Source organism: Malus sylvestris, chromosome 17 (genome assembly GCF_916048215.2).
Source record: "Malus sylvestris chromosome 17, drMalSylv7.2, whole genome shotgun sequence".
NCBI lineage: Eukaryota > Viridiplantae > Streptophyta > Magnoliopsida > Rosales > Rosaceae > Malus > Malus sylvestris.
The window spans coordinates 29,414,563-29,431,393 of NC_062276.1; the positions used below are offsets into that span (position 1 = coordinate 29,414,563).

The following is a 16,831-nucleotide window of genomic DNA, read 5'->3' on the forward strand; positions in this document are numbered from 1 at the left end:
AGCTATAAAACTTTAGATGCGGAAATGCACTACATGACCATTACCAAGTTACAAATGTATGCTAGACGGAGTTGCAAATCCCTCTCATATGCCTTTGTAATGCAAATGTGGTGCATTTATAATCCGTCATTGTATATTTTTTTATTCATCTCTTATTTAGCTTCATTCCTCCAAATATAGCATTATGTAAAAAGAATACTAAAGTTTTGTAGCGTGCTTATACTTAAAACTATGTCGTTTTGAGTATAGAGGAGGTGTAGAGTGTCACACCTTGATCTCAAGATACGACCATGATCGACACATGACGACATAAAGTACTTATGAAGCTACCATCCCTCGTTTCCGAAACTTGACCAAAAACAACCAAACGGTTCGATAACGTAGTAACTTTTTCTTTTATTTCATGGTTGCATCTAACCTTTGCGTTAGATTGCCTACGTACCATAAGACGGAATCAAGCCATTCGTAGTTCACCCCTTGTTTACTCCGACATTTGTCATGGTATTTTATAGCAAAAAACGTAGAGTTCCAGAATCACTCAATGAAATTCGATAAGTATGGATCATTAATAGGAATTAAGAACGTTAATTAACGCTGAAGTAATGATCCAATCATCCACAACCATATCATTTGGTTTGCAAATTTGGTTTAAATTTTTTTGATTTCCCAAGCATTACCCTGTCAATATCCCAAAGAGATACAACTTGGTAGTTAAATCCAAAGTCAACTCCCCAAACCAAACTCATTTAATTTATTTTATTGCAATCAAAGTAAACTTACTTTCTACACAATAACTTCTTAATAACAAAAGAAACCCGACGAGCTTCTACATCTATTATTTTTGCATTTATATCATGAACTAACTCATTGATTGATTTGGGCGGTAACATAAATTGTATTATTTGGTAGTAAAACTACATTCTTTTCAAGATATAAAACAGTATTGTCCTATGTCCTAGTGATAACAGTTGATGGAAAAATAGAAAATGGGAGCATTTTGTTGGCAATGTACATGACGAATGTATCTATTTTTATCCTTGACACCTTTCTGTATAGCAATTGGGTAAACTAAAGCTGAGGAATAGTCATATAATAGCCTTGGATATTAACTTATAAACCTAATTGGACCTACCTTGAATTCCAACTCACATATTCACTCGAGTTTCTCCTTAACTATATATAAGATGAGAAATATCTAGACCTGACATTCGTGTCGTGTTTTCTGTGTTCATTTCGTTTTCGTGTCATACTCGATATTTTAACGGGTCGTATCGTGTAAGACCCATTAAAATAAACGGGTATATGAACTGACCAGAAATTGACTAGTTAATATTAATAGGTAATATAACCTAACCCATTACCTATTAAAGAAAATATATTTTAAGCCAATAAATAATCAAATAAAAAAATATTATATTAAATAGTATACACATACCACATTGCCGCATAAATATTACTTCAAACATAAAATCACATTTGTCTTTCAAGTATCACATAAAAACAGAAAAATAGTGAAAAAAATTATATAAACGCTCGTACTAATTAACAAGCTTTACAACTTTCGTGAATAGCTCAACTTTGAAATTTGCCACTATAATCACATAAACTATAGATTGAAATTTAACTGTTGATTGTCGTTTACATTTATGCTCCATTCTTCTCACCAAATTTGTCTTTTCAGATTTTCTTTTTTGAAAACATAATCTTTTAGAGGATTCAAAAGATGAATGGTTTTGGTCGTTCATAATACATTCTGAATTTACCTTTAGTGAAAACATTGCTTGGAGTTTATAAAGTTTCTAGAAACTATATAATATCGACTCATATTTCAGTTAACCATAATATCAGATTTTGGAGTTGACCCCTTCACAAAAGTTGTAAAGCTTGTCATTATGAGTAATTGTATATGTGTATGTGTGTGTATGTGTGTGTATATATATATGTATGTATGCATGTATTTTTTTTCTTTTTTACATTTTTCACATTTCTACAATGATTATTATGAATTTTATTAATTTTGCACTCAAATAAAAAACACTATTCATGAGGGTTTGGATGGTTTTAAATCTAAACAACAATGTAACCATCGTCTACATGTGGAGGATCAATCCCAAGCGTCTATATATTCTTTCACTTTTTTACACTTGTACATTAATTATTATGAATTTTTTTAATGTGTTTGGTATTTGTAGATTATTTTGATATTTTTATTTTTAATGTGTTTTACAATATTTTAATTTCAAAACATTTATGAGTATGAGTGTATAAGAGAGAGTAAAAAAATTTTGGGTAACAAATCAAGTAAAATTTATAACATTAACGATAATAAGAAAATCTCACAATAAAAATAAATAAATAAAACTTAATTTTTTTTAACTTATATAGAATAAAAATACAATAATACATATTTAATATACAATATATACACTATGGTTGTTGTATTTTATAGTAAGTTTTTTTTTTAGTAGTTTAACTTTAAAATCATCAAAATAATTTAAGCCCCACAAAACTTACAAAAATAAAATTATATTTATAAGCGCAACCCAAATTATGTTCAAATGTATCTTATTTTTCTTCAAGCTTTACATAATTGTCTAGTCAATGCTGACCCAACGGAAAAATGCAATGACCAAATCTGCATTTTGAAAGCCAACCAATTCGACACCTTCAACACAAATAAATCACGGCAACCGACATCTTTGATTGAATCATGTCTACCCAAATTGAACACTAGACGCAAACCTAGATTTGCAGAAAAATCTAAGATTTATTTAGGCTAATGATATGGAAATTGAATAGAAATGGGAGGAAAATTTCGTTTCTCTTGTGCTGAGATGTTTCATATTCATGTTTGTGATTATTCATCCGTATTCGTTTGATGTTTGATTAGTGTTCATGTATTTACTTAATACTCGTATTGCCTAGTTCTTTATAACTAGTTTTTATTATAGTACATGACAATGACTAATTGACAAATTCACGTGTTTTATTAGTACTAGTGTTTAATCATTTACTTAATACACAAATTATTTAACAGTCATATGTAATTAAAAATGATATATTCTTTTTTTTTTTTGGTTACATACTTATTTGTTAGATGTTAAATATATTAAATAAATACTACTTAGTATTATGGTCTAGTAGTATATCTCTTCACTTGTAAGTGAGAGGTTTTAGGTTCGATTCTCGTTAAAAACGAATTTAAACCACATTATTGCTAACACATTGTGAGGCTAAGTTCACTCTCTCCTCTTAGTGTAGACAATATCGGTTGTTCGAAAAATAAATAAATAAATATATATGTATGTATGTATATATAATGTGTGTACCGCAATTAGTCCCATATTGTTGTCTCTCTATTTCCAACGAAAGCAAAAGGTTGAAACGAAGAGGTGGAAATACGGTGAGGGACCAGATGTATTTATAACAAGTTAGCACCAAAACTTTTGTCGTTTTGGTTGTATTCTTTTTGTTTATTTTCCGACTATAGTTTGACTTTAACAAAAAATTACAAGAGTTGTCTTTTTGGTTTTTCCGACCATAAGAGTTGTCTTTTTTAGTTGAAAATTACTTTTCTTAAAACAATCGGTATTCGAAGGAGATTTAAATTCGGGAACTTCTTTAATATTGAAAAAATAAGTATTAGATCGTTTGCTTGCATCACAAATAAATTGAACTTCTTTATCATAAGATTGTGCCATAGAGGGGTTTAATCTGTAGTTAAGTTTTTTTCCTATGCCTTATCACCAAGGATTTTGTATTTTCTTTGTGTTTATGCCAAGAGACAATCCTAAACTAATCGGATCTTAGTTTGCAACTGCAAAATAACTTGGAAGACAAATAGTAATGCAAGTAATGATAGAAAGGAAAGACAAGGAAGTAAAGGAAGGTTAGATGTTCATCAAATGTTAATTAACAAGAAAGTAAATTGCATATAAGGCTAATAATTTGAAAAGAAATGACAAATACAAGTATTCAGGCAAAGTTTAAACCTATTCAAGCAAAAATTGACTACTAATAGGCAAATTCTTGCAAGCAAGGGAATTTTTTTTAGAAAGGAAGTTAATACAAAAAATCGATTCTACAAGTGATATTGCAGAGCTATAAAGAAAAATGAAAACTAATAAAAAGAACTTGAAAACTTTGAGTTTTAACAATAAAGACAAAATAAAGGGTAAAGTGAATAGTATCAATATTAACTTTTTAGTGTAAAAATGTGGTTTTTCGTTAAAGTGAACTGTACCAGGGGCTTTGCATGAAAGTTCCCTAAAGAAAATGAGTGTCTGAACAACAAAAAGAATTTGTAAAAAGTAGGTTTGCAGAGCTTTGAAGTCTTTTTGTGTGGAGTGAGTGTCTCTTTGTGCAGAGCTTTGATCTCTTCCACCAAGACCATTAAATCAAGTGATCCAGACCCTTGAAATTTGATCTAATGGCTAAAAACAGGGGTTCCCTTTAAAAGTTAGAATAATCTTAGCTATTAAATCAAATTTCAAAGGTCCGAATCACTTATTTTAGTGACCTTAGTGTAAGAGATCCTTTATACTTCCCTCTTAGTTCATTCCTTATGATCCAATAAGTTGCTGATTTGACTACTGCCAGAGGATGAGTTTTTCATCTCGCAGCTCGAGCTTTTGTCCCTTTGAAACTACAATTTTTCCACCAAATAGCAACTGTCCTCTGAAAAAAAAAGGAGGATAAATCTCAGTTTACTACCTCTTATATTTTGTGGTTTTCAACATTTATTACATCAAGTTTTTTTCATCTCAGAGTCATACCTAAAGTGTAAATTTTGGGACAATCTCATACATCCGTTAGTCAAACTGTTAAGTCTCCCTGTAACTGATGACGTAACGCCCATGTGGACAATGATTGGGCGCCACGTGTCAATAGAGATCCACTTGAATATTAAAAAAATTAAAAATTAAAAAACAAAATAAAATCCCCCCTATCTCCTACCTCCCTCATTCCCCTCTCTCTATTCCTTCCTCTGCAACCCACACCTCCCTCCCTTCCATCTCTCATCTGCAACCCGCAACACCTCCATCATTCCTCTTCATACCACCACCTTCCCCACCATTCCTCTCCTAACCCCAACCCTCTTCTTCCTCCTCATTCTCCTGCACCCCAACCTTTGTCGTTGGCTGTCCACAACCGACCCGTCCCTAAGCCCCTGGAGACAATGCCATTTTCCATTTTTGCCGATGTGGATCCTGTTGAAAAATATTAGTAGTTAGGTTTATTGTAGTATTTGGGTTTTGCTTGTTAGTTTAGGATTTAGGTCTAGCCCATCCGAGTTAGGGTTTCTTAGATTTGGTTCTCTATAAATAGAGTTTGTAATTTAGTTTGAGAATAAGTCATTCACAATGTAGTCTCTTAGGGTTTTGTAGTCGTTTCGGCATTCTCAGTTAGTTTAATAATATTCTTATTATTTTGTTAGTCTTGTTCGTTTCGCACTCTGATATTCAACTTGGTATCAGAGCAGGTTTGATCCTTCGGGATTTAATCTATTCGTCTCATATTAGTTTGTTGTCATCTTCCTCTGTTTGATTGTTCCAATTTAGATTCATCGTGGAAATTGTTGTTGATCGTTCTTCATTGTAGTCCAAAAAAAAAAAATTGTCTTCGTTCTTGTCCTGTACTCCGGCTTATGAACCTACACCTGACCTGCATCCCACAACATTTCTGCATATAAACTGTTGAACCACCATCCGCATTTGCATGCACCCACTGCTGAAATTTATTCGTCCTCGCCATCACACCACACCCACAATCTGTTACACCCGCGTGACTCTGTGAACTTCTTCCTGCATCATACCTGCAACCCATCTGCACTCACTCTTGGATCCATCTCCTCCTCACTGACCTTCTGCACCATTCCCGCGGTCCATATTCATCCCCAACGAAGCCCATATTCGAGAACCACTCGGATCGAGTTCGTCTCCCCTTGAAGTCTTGTAAACCTGCATCTGTTTCTGTTCCGCACCACACACCCATTGTCTGCAACTTGAGCCTGTATATGCACCTGTGCTGGTTTTGTGCGAATTGAAGAAAAGAAAGAGAAATATGGAAAAGGACAAAAGACAAATTGGTTTGGTCCACACGGGCAACAAGAAGAAATTGTTGGTTTTTGGTTTTTTCTTTGGGCCCACGTTTGATATTGGGCTTGTGTTTGGAGAAATGACCAAAATATCGATATTATCGGTGAAATATCGCCGATAATATTGTTTTTTTTTTAGATGACAATATTTCCACACTTATCCACTTAATTATCGTCAAAATATCGCGATATTATTGATAATATCGTTTCTTCCTCTGCAGCTCTGGATCGCTCATGCTCCAACTCTTTGTCACCGACTTCCCCTTCCTGAACTTCTCGCCGTTGTTTCCCGCCTGGGTTTGTTGCTGCTACTGTTGCGGGTGCATTGAGGACACGTAGGACGCATTGTAGACAAGGAAGAAAGGGAGAAAGTTGACGAGGTGATGGTGGTGATGTTGTCGACGTCAGGGTGGCGACGGTGCCTCGGCGTGGGTCTGGGTTCAAACGGAGAGGGAGAGATGAGTGAGATCTTTGAGAGAGATAAAACTGAGCTGAGAGGGGGTGGCTCGGGAAAGGAGAAGAGGAAAAGAGATGGGGACTTGCCACGTGGCAAGTTGTGATAGGATGATAAGAGTTAGGAAATCCCATCCGGATAGGGTAAGTGTTCAAATGACCAAATTGTAAAATTCGTTAACTTTGAGGGACAAATATCTGAAATTACAAATTATTTAAGGGTGGGGTTTTATAATAGGTGTTGGACAATTATTGGGCCACCTAAGTCAGTAAAAATTGGGTACTAACACCTTATCCCAGTATTATCCTGCTGACCATTTGTTTTTTTTTTTCTCTCTTAAAATATTGTGCTAACCACCACTTCTCTTCTGGTCTTTATCTTTCTACCCCACATGTTTGTTTACCCATTTCCTCCCTTGTTTTTTTCCTCTTATGACCCCATCTTTTTTGTGGTTTATTAACTCATTTCTCTTTTTTTTTTTTTTTTTATCTTGTATGTATTTTTATTTTCTCTTTTAAGATTTCACCGTATTTATCTTAAACTCTCACATTATTTATAAATATCATATTACTTTTTAAAAACAATGTAAATATTGTTTAATGCTTATTTTATGATAATTTAAATCCATCTAGGCTCCTACCTAGATCTCGCTTAGACACCTAGCTGCTAGTTCCCAATCCGCTGTTTGACTAGCATCTAACATTTTTTAGGATCTAATCCTAGCCAATTTAAACTTTTTACATTGGCTTTGATATTATTGCTCATAACTGCTTTGGTAGAGAGACTGTTTTCTAGTATGCAATGTATCTTACCATGTATCTTACCATGCAATTATTGGGCCACCTAAGTCACTCATGTATCTTACCATGCAATGTATAAAGTGTAAAATATTGTACTAATTCATTATATATAAATGATTATGGTGTGTTTAAACTTCTTTCATCAATTACTACATATTTTCTACACTCATAATGTTTGACAGCTCGCTATATAATCAACTTAAATAAGTTAAATCCATCATGTAATGCATTTCCTTCCAATTTTTTTGTGATAAACTAATAGATAATTGACTAAATAAACATCCTGCAAAGTTTCAATAAAAATTTCCAAGTTTTCCTTACAATTTCCGTGGTTTTTATTCAATTTTTATCGATATCGATAATATCCCGATATTTTCATTGAAATTTTCGTGTTTTTGGACTACCGATATTTCTGATATCATCGATATTTTAGACCTTGGTTTGGAGCATGTAATTGTTAACTGTAATGATTGCTCGAGTGCTTGAACTGGTGATCACTTGATTGACGTTGCGAAAGTTAGATTTTTTGTTTTTTGTTCAAGTTTGTTCGGAAGTTGGCATTGGCATTGGCATCGACATCGGCATCGGCATCGGCATCAGCATCAGCATTGGCATCGACATCAGCATCAACATCGGCATCGGCATCGGCATTGGAATTTGGAAGCTTGCATCCACATCTGCTTGTTGGCAAACTCATGCCATGTACCGCCATGAGTTTGACGGGGGGTGTTGGAAAATATTAGTAGTTAGGTTTATTTTAGTATATGGGTTTTGCTTGTTAGTTTATGATTTGGGCCTAGCCCATCCGAGTGAAGGAAATTTTGTGAAAAACATGTTCATTTAAGCAACATCTATAGCATGCAATTAACACTTAAAGGCGGAATCATGCTTGCATGCACTTAAAAACAAAACATTACCCATGAAATTCAAAGCCTAGTAGTTAGGTGAACCAAGACTCAACTCAAAACAAAGTTATTTGAGAAATTTATACCTTTGTTGATTCCTCTTTGTATAAGCAAAGGATAATCACCCAAGAGATAGGGCCTTTATTCCTTGCTTCTAAGATCCATCAATTTCTAGGAGGAGGATGGTATAAAAGATTCTCCAAGTTCTCAAAACTGAGAACCTTTAAGTCTCCATACCAAGGAAAGATTGATGAAGAAATGAGTGACATAGAGGAAGTAAGATTGCTAGCTATGTTCCTCTAGGGTGGCCGGCCTCTTAGAGAGAAAAGAGAGCTTGTGTTCTCATCTTTTCTCCAAAAGAAAACCCTAAATGAATTTTGGCTATAAAATCATATTTATACCTACATTCATTGGAGTGGCAAACTTGTAATTAAGTCCAAAACCCACTCCTTTATCAATATGGCCGGCCATAGGGTTTCATTGGGCTTTTAGGCCTTTGTGAATTATTTGTCATTAAGTTGTCATACAACTTAAGTCAATGGGCTTGACGTTCGAAGCCCATTGGGCCTTGAGGCCCAAAACTAACCCGTGGTCTTTTAACGAACTTTATTCGTTTGATTAATTAACATATTAATTAATCCTTGCCATAAATAATTAAACCATTTAATTATCCTTACTCATCTCCGTTGTTTATTCAATCTCTGCCTTACCCGGTGTACGATCCATTAGGTTCTTTTTAGCGAGGCAGTGTGCGATTAGAACTCTTTCAAATTGATTGTGAATTGAAACTTACTTTCAATTCTCCCTTTAGTGATTATACACGTCTAGGGTTTCCACAAACCATGAGTGACACCTATCAGTATGTCATGGTTACCCAAGCTAATCAGAAGAGGTGGAGAACCTATTCAGTTGAGGATTACAATGCAATACGGTTTTTCTCTAATACAATACTTTTGACCACATTGTTTGGTTTGATAGTTTAATCATGTCTACTATCCAATGTGATTCATTTACTTATATGATTACCTTGAATGTGATTTGGAACGACTTCCTAAATCTCATTCATACTCTGGCCAGAGATTCTTAATCATATCATAGAGTATTCTCCTTTAAACGGTTTGAAGGTTAGAGATCCTTTGTTGCGCATTCACTTGCCTTCACGGCTAAGTGGCTTAACCCCAACTATGCCGTGGACACCCTCGGACGGGGTGACTTTGACATAGTCAAAGATCAAGGACCTAACCACAAGACAACTATGATGCCTCAGGTCAAATGACTACTTTGCATTATCCCAACCATGAGTTCTCATATGACATGAGTATGAGAACTCCTCGTTGATCATGTTCAGTGGACTCATTCGTTATTGAGCACCTACATGCTTGTCTTGGTGTCAATCACACCAATGACTCGAGACTAGTCACTCTCCCTAAGAGAAGACATAGCATGTACTGATCTTAACGGACTGTCAATGCCCAATTGGCAATCCTATGATCAGGAACGTTTAGGGTATGTATATTAATCTAACTTGTTTAAATTACATTCTCCTAATTACATCTTGGACTTATCGTTTAAGCATACAACATTTATATGAGACGGCTTAAAACAATAATCTTTGCCCTTGATATTAAACTAGATTAGTTTAACATGTGAAATGTCCGTAAAGTATCATCATATAATTGGTTTTAGGGCACATTTCCAACACCGAGTTAGGGTTTTTTAGGTTTGGTTCTCTATAAATAGATCTTGTAATTTAGTTTGAGAATAAGTCATTCACAATGTAGTCTCTTAGGGTTTTGTAGCCGTTTCGGCATCTGAGTTAGTTTAATAATATTCTTATTATTTTGTAGTTTTTTTCGTTGCGCACTTTGATATTCAACTGATCCGGCCTCTGCTTTCGTCGTCATTCCGCCGAGGAAGCTGCAGTTCGATGAGCTTGCCACGGTTCATATCTTTTAGGAGAACACTCCTCTGTTGTTTACATCACCAATCTTGCAGCCAGGTACTGTTGAAGTTTGAACCTTTTGGATTTTGCTGAAAATTGGGCCACTTTTGGAATGGGGAGACAGAACGAGTTGCGGGAGCGAGGGGAGGAGTTGCGGGAGTCCGAGTAGGAGTGGTACAGGGCTGACCCTGAGGGTGTGCAAGTGGTGTCACTGCACAGGGCCCCCGATTTTTCAATTTTGCATACATATGCATATATATATATAGCTGGATGTGTAAAATATTAAAAGCCTAAGTCTTAGCACAAGTGTTATTATTGCTTCTTTACATCGGCCTAGGGGATGGGTTTGAAACTCATCTTCATCATTTTTTTCAGTTTATTTATATTAAATGCATATGCTTCCACAAAATAATATAAAAACTCAAACCCTGACCCTTTAAATAGTTAAGAAAAAACAATACGTCACCTTTCCACTTGTTGATTTGTTAAATTTGTGTGTGCTATTAGAATTTATAGAAGCTCAATTAAAAACTAAAATGATTTTTTTGAACAAAAAAAATAAAAAATTAAATTCTTAGTACTTTTTAGGGCCTCCAATTCACTTTCGCACATGGCCCTGAAATCTCAGGGCCAGCTTTGATCCTAATGTCCTTTTTATTTACAATTTAAGTATCTTCTCAAATTCTACACACAAGTTGATGCAGTCGATCACATGACCACTTTGGATATTAATTTTTAGAACTCCTTCTGTGTAAGTTTATCTTACATTATTGGTCCTAAGTTCGGATAAAGAAGGAGGGAGAGAGTGTCGAGCAATTGACAACCGGCACTTCGTTCTTACGTCGTATCCTTATGATAATGAATTCTGAATGAAATTTCCCCTTTGTAGAATTAGGCTTTGTTATTGTTGTTTAATTTGCGCTTACTAAAATATGGGTTCAAAATTTTAACTTGTACATGTTTACTGACACATATAATCTCGATAAAACTATGAATTTTCCTTTGAAAGTCCAGAATCCAAAACTTCAATTAGAAATCAAGTCAACTAGAGGATTAGGTGATCCGGTTTTCTTGTCCTTCCCCTTTTTCTAAATGTTGTTGGATCCCTTGCTTCTATCATCCTGTTAAGTAAACAGAAAGATAATTAATGTCATTTAGCACATCCATTGGTGTTTATACTTTTTATAAGAAAATTAATATTACATTTGATCAACTTTTATGCCCAACCATCTTCATTATCACCAGTATTGTACTCCAATCGCTTCTTCTCTTACATTGATAGTTTTTTCAATATTTTATGGAGAAAAAAAACCAGGGTTTTCTTTCGCAAGAAGCAAATATAATGGCATTATGAATGTTATCCTATCAAATTGAATGTCCTCACCCATATTTTCTAATCTCACTAATCATAGTAACCAAACATGACCTAAGACTTGAACTCATGAGTCTTTTTAGCACTTATTTTTATTTAAATCAAACGATGGGAGGTTGAGAGTTGAACAATCGTTGTAAATGTGATGATAAATGCTCCAACATTGAATTTGTAACCTCTTTATCAAACTGAACTTTGATCATTGACTTTTGTTTATTAATCATTTTTGTCATTTTCATCTAAGTTGAGTGCTAATGCGTATACGTGACACAACAAAGACTCATACATTAGATGTTTTTTGTTTTTTTAGTGCAACGATATATTTTTTACTAAGGTGAAGGGAAGTTCGGGTAAGTCACACCATGAACAACCTAAGGTCAGGGCCGGCCCTGAGGGTGTGCAAGTGGTGTCACAGCATAGGGCCCCCGATTTTTCAATTTTGCATACATATGCCTATATATAGTTGTATGTGTAGAATATTACAAACATGAGTCTTGGCGTAAGTGTTATTATTGCTTCTTTACATCGGCCTAGAGGATGGGTTTGAAACTCATCTTCATCATTTTTTTTTCAGTTTATTTTTATTAAATGCATATGTTTCCATAAAATAATATAAAAATTCCACACAATAACATAAAAATTCAAACTCTAACCCTCTAGATATTTAAGAAAAAACAATACGCTACATTTCCACTTGTTAATTTGTTAAATTTGTTTATGCTATTAGAATTTATAAAAGCTCAATTGAAAACCAAAATTATTTTTTTGAACAAAAAAATAAAAATAAATTAAATTCTTTGTACTTTTTAGGGCTTCCAATTCACTTTCTTACATGCCCTTGAAATCTCAAGGCCGGCTCTGGTGCGAGAGGAAGAGTGTTGGGGGTGGTAGTTACAACAAATTATGATAAAACCCACATCAACTTTTCCACAAATTCAAAAACCGAAGTCCTAAAATCTGGAAAGAAAAGCAAAACTTTGAAATTTTGAATGGGGGCAAGACAAAATTTTGAAATTTACATAGCAGAACAACATTTTGTGAAAAACCCAAAAGCAAAAAATGATGATGAAATGAATCCAAGGGAAAAGAAAGATGAAAATTTGGGAAGTATCAGGAGGACGTTTTGGCTCAAGAGGGAGTAATGGGGGCCTCTCATTTCTGTGACGCCATAGCTTCGAGGTTTTTCGGGACGGTCTTCGTTCTCCTCGAAGTACTTCCATCTGTACGCCGCCATCGTCTTCCTCCTCAGGAATCGAGCTCACAGGACGAATCAGAGATTGAGAGAATTGGAGAAAAGGAAAGGGGTGGGTGATGGGGGCACGGGTGGGATTCGGGAAAGACGAAGGTGTTTTTTTTTTTTTTTTTTTTGAATATTTTTTTTTTGAATTTTTAATTTCCACATCGACTCTTTAATGACATGTGACATCCAATCATTGTTCCATGAGCGTCACGTCATCAGTTAATTGGAGATTTAACAGTTTGACTAACGGATATATAAGACTATCCCAAAATTTACATTTTAAGTATGATTCTAATAAAAATAAATTTGATGTACTAAATGTTGAAAATCACGAAACATGAGGGTAGTAAACTAAGATTTACCAAAAAATCAACTGAATTACCTTCTTTCAATGTGAAAAAGGGTATCTTTGACGTCGACATTGCTACATCATAAAGTACTTTTAAAAGCCTGGACCGCATACTGTTCACCTATAACATAATTAAATACCCACTAAGTCATCAGTTAAAGTTCAGTGGGTTGGGCTAGAACGTGCCTAACAAATGTTTTCAGTCCAAACAACTTGGCCTTAAAGGCACCTAACAATTTATTTGACATTTTCAGTAAATTAAAATCAATATTTGATACTCTTTGTTTGTTGTCTTTTTAATCTCTTTCCTTGATAAAATTTTGTTTATACTTGTATTAAAAAATGATTATACTTAGCATTAGTATACTATCATATGATTTTAGAATGATAACCGAATTTGATCGTACATATCAAATTTATAATAATATTCATAAAAATTATTATTATGGATGCGTAAGATTTAAGAAAACAATCTCAATTAATTAATTTATTTTATTGCAATCAAAATAAACTTACTTTCCACACAATAACTTCTTAATAACAAAACATTTAAGGAAACAGTTAACTTTCTATCTATATATATCCAAAGGAAGGTGATCACATTAAGAAAACAATTAAGTTTCTATCTATATATATAGAAAGGAAGTTCACTTATACATTCGCCCATTGAAAGCATAGTTACGTTTCTATATACAGCTCTCTCTCTCTCTCTCTCTCTCTCTCTCTCTCTCTCTCTCTCTCTCTCTCTCTCTCTCTCAAAGTGATGATATAAATAGGGTAGTGCTATCCACACTCATTTTTGCTTACCACACACTCTTCTTAATTTTCGACCGTCAGATCAAATGAATTGAAGAATATCATTAACTAAAAATTAACAAGGTATGTAGGAAGTAAAAATGAGTGTGCGAGTTACACTTTCTATAAAGATACATTGTGACTTATAAATTGCTTGCATGTAACAGGTGCTTGATAAGAAGAAAGAAATAAAGAATATTGAAAAATGTGGAAGCTTAAGGTCGCAGATGGTGGCAATGATCCATACATCTACAGCACAAACAACTTCGTGGGTAGGCAGATATTTGAGTTTGACCCTGAAGCAGGAACTACCGAGGAGCGAGCTGAGGTGGAAGAAGCTCGTCTTCATTTCTACAATAATCGCTATCAGGTTAAGCCCAATAGTGACCTCCTATGGCGAATGCAGGTATACTTTAATTAGTTCGTCCAAACTTATAATGTTGTCAATTAGTTTACTGCAAATAAAAGCCACAATTTGACACAGGGGCGGAGGGAAGAAGAGAATAGCCTATCCTCACATTTTTTTTGCAAGCCTTCCTCTGTAAACATATTTCATTATTCTTCTTTACAACCCTTCTCCTATTAGTCAATAATACAAAACACATTATAAATTATCTCCTATTTAAAATTCCAACTCCCATATTTGATTCCATCCCAACACTAATTTAATATTTATTTATTGGACATAAAATCAATAACCTTTAACATTTTGATAAAAAAAAACATTAAACCCGTTCACTTTTAATTAAAACAAAAAACTTCTTTGGTCTTTCTTTCACAGTCAACCCAAGAGCAAGAGTCCAAGACTAAAAAGCTATTATTCTTCTCATTTCTTGAAATTTCATATCTATTTTTATATAAAATTCAAATTAATTCAACAAAAACAATACTATTTGTAAAATCTATCTTACTTTCTATATTTTTTTTTATTGTTTCTCGTCTATCTTACATCTTACTTAAGTGTTAAGAGTTTGGACCTTTTGATTAATTCTTCTTATTAAATTTAACAATATAGATAACAACGTTATCATGTTGTTATCATGCAACAATTTCAAAATATGAAAATTCTTGAGAGACAATTATGATTATTGAAAATATAAAATATTATAGATGCACGTGTTATTATAGTGTTTTGATTAGTAGTTTTGTAACTGTTATTCATCATATTTTTTTGCATTTGTGAAAGGCCCCTCCTCACATGAAATCCTGGCTCCGCCACTGATTTGACAAGAATACATTTCCCACCAATATGAACCTATGATACTTATTTGATCATGTTTCTACTAAATGCCAGTTCTAGTTATCTTGGTTCCACCCATGTAGTTTTTAATTAGAAACAATACATGTGCCCACTCTATAGGTGCACCTACTTATCCACCACTTATTATTAACGTATCGTATCATACTTGCATAATCCGAGACATTATTTTACTTTTTCACGTCATCTAAAGATTTTGTTTGCAAAAAAAGAAAAAAAATCAATTTAAATTTAGAGATTGTTCAGTCAACCATATGTAGAAGAGCACAATACGATGAAAGTTGTAAGCTGTGTTCATTGAACATGATCAACAGTTTTGGTAACAAGTAACATTCTCAAGATGAATATACCGTTCTTGGTACTAGGGTTTAATAATATTCCTCTTGATGTACTTATGTTCGAATCTTGTAATGTCGAGTTTGATACCGATTTATTCCCCACCCCTTAATATAAATATACCCGTTCTTGGTTGGGGGCTTTTGGGCTTCTCTCGATCTTATTCCTAGTTGGGGAAAAGAAAGGAGCCTTGTTCGGCAGGTGCACATCAAGTTGTAAAAAGAACAAATCACCAAACAAACAAACAAACAAACATCTACTTCTTGTTTGTCTTGTTTCTGGTACTTACAAGTTTTCATTTCCTATATGATGGGCAACACCATTAAAATTTTAGGGTTTAATAACATTTAATTAGTAATAATAACGTCATCATAACTTTAATCCTCTCATTAGTATCGCTCTCAATTTTTTGTTCACTAACCGACAGTTCCTAAGAGAGAAGAACTTCAAACAGACAATTCCCCCAGTGATAGTTGAGGATGGAGAGGAAATCACATACGAAAAGGCCACCGCTGCATTGAGAAGGTCTGTCCACTTCTTTTCAGCCTTGCAAGCTAGTGATGGCCATTGGCCAGCTGAAAATGCCGGCCCGTTGTTTTTCCTTCCTCCTTTGGTGAGCATTTACTATTTACTATCATGTTAATTGAATCTCATGTTCCCGTTTTAGGGCTTAAAAATATATAGCACATATATTGTCGAGTTTTTACCAAAGTTCAAATTTTAGGAGGTTACTAATTACTTTCCAATTTCCTACTCAAAATTTGCAGGTCATGTGCACTTACATTACGGGACATCTTACTACTGTATTCCTTGAAGAACACCGCAAAGAAATTTTGCGTTACATATACTATCATCAGGTACATAAATATATATATGTGTGTGTGTGTGTGTGTGTATTGGTCTTTGTTCACACAAATTGCATCAAATTTTAATTTTCAAAATGTGCTTATTTGTGTTAAACTACTAACAAGGGTTGCAGTGAAGTTGCCCAAGAGTTTTCACTTCTACATCCGAAGTCCCGCTCGTATATATAAAAAAAAAAAAAAAACTGAATAAATACGCATTACTTTTTCGGGTATTTCAGAACCAAGATGGTGGTTGGGGATTACACATTGAAGGACACAGCACCATGTTCTGCACAGCTCTCAACTACATTTGTATGCGTATTCTTGGAGAAGGCCCTGATGGTGGCCAAGACAATGCTTGTGCAAGAGCTAGAAAGTGGATTCTTGATCATGGGAGTGTTACCCACATCCCCTCTTGGGGTAAAACTTGGCTTTCGG

At 34.2% G+C, this 16,831-nt stretch overlaps 1 protein-coding gene across 4 annotated transcripts in view; it reads left to right on the forward strand.

Moving 5' to 3' along the window:
* Nucleotides 1-13,796: 13,796 nt before the first annotated feature.
* The window catches only part of LOC126610855 (beta-amyrin synthase-like), a 59,143-nt gene continuing 56,108 nt past the window's right edge, over nucleotides 13,797-16,831 (forward strand). For 2 of the 4 annotated variants that reach the window (XR_007618626.1, XM_050279003.1), the window contains exons 1-5: nucleotides 13,797-14,038; nucleotides 14,122-14,360; nucleotides 15,976-16,161; nucleotides 16,316-16,405; nucleotides 16,633-16,830. Coding sequence is in view for 3 of the 4 variants with exons in the window: in XM_050279003.1 (XP_050134960.1) it covers nucleotides 14,160-14,360; nucleotides 15,976-16,161; nucleotides 16,316-16,405; nucleotides 16,633-16,830 (675 nt within the window). In the remaining variant the exon portion in view is untranslated. The remainder of the gene's footprint in view (nucleotides 14,039-14,121; nucleotides 14,361-15,975; nucleotides 16,162-16,315; nucleotides 16,406-16,632; nucleotide 16,831) is intronic. The other 2 variants (XM_050279004.1, XM_050279001.1) reach the window with 2 other exon arrangements.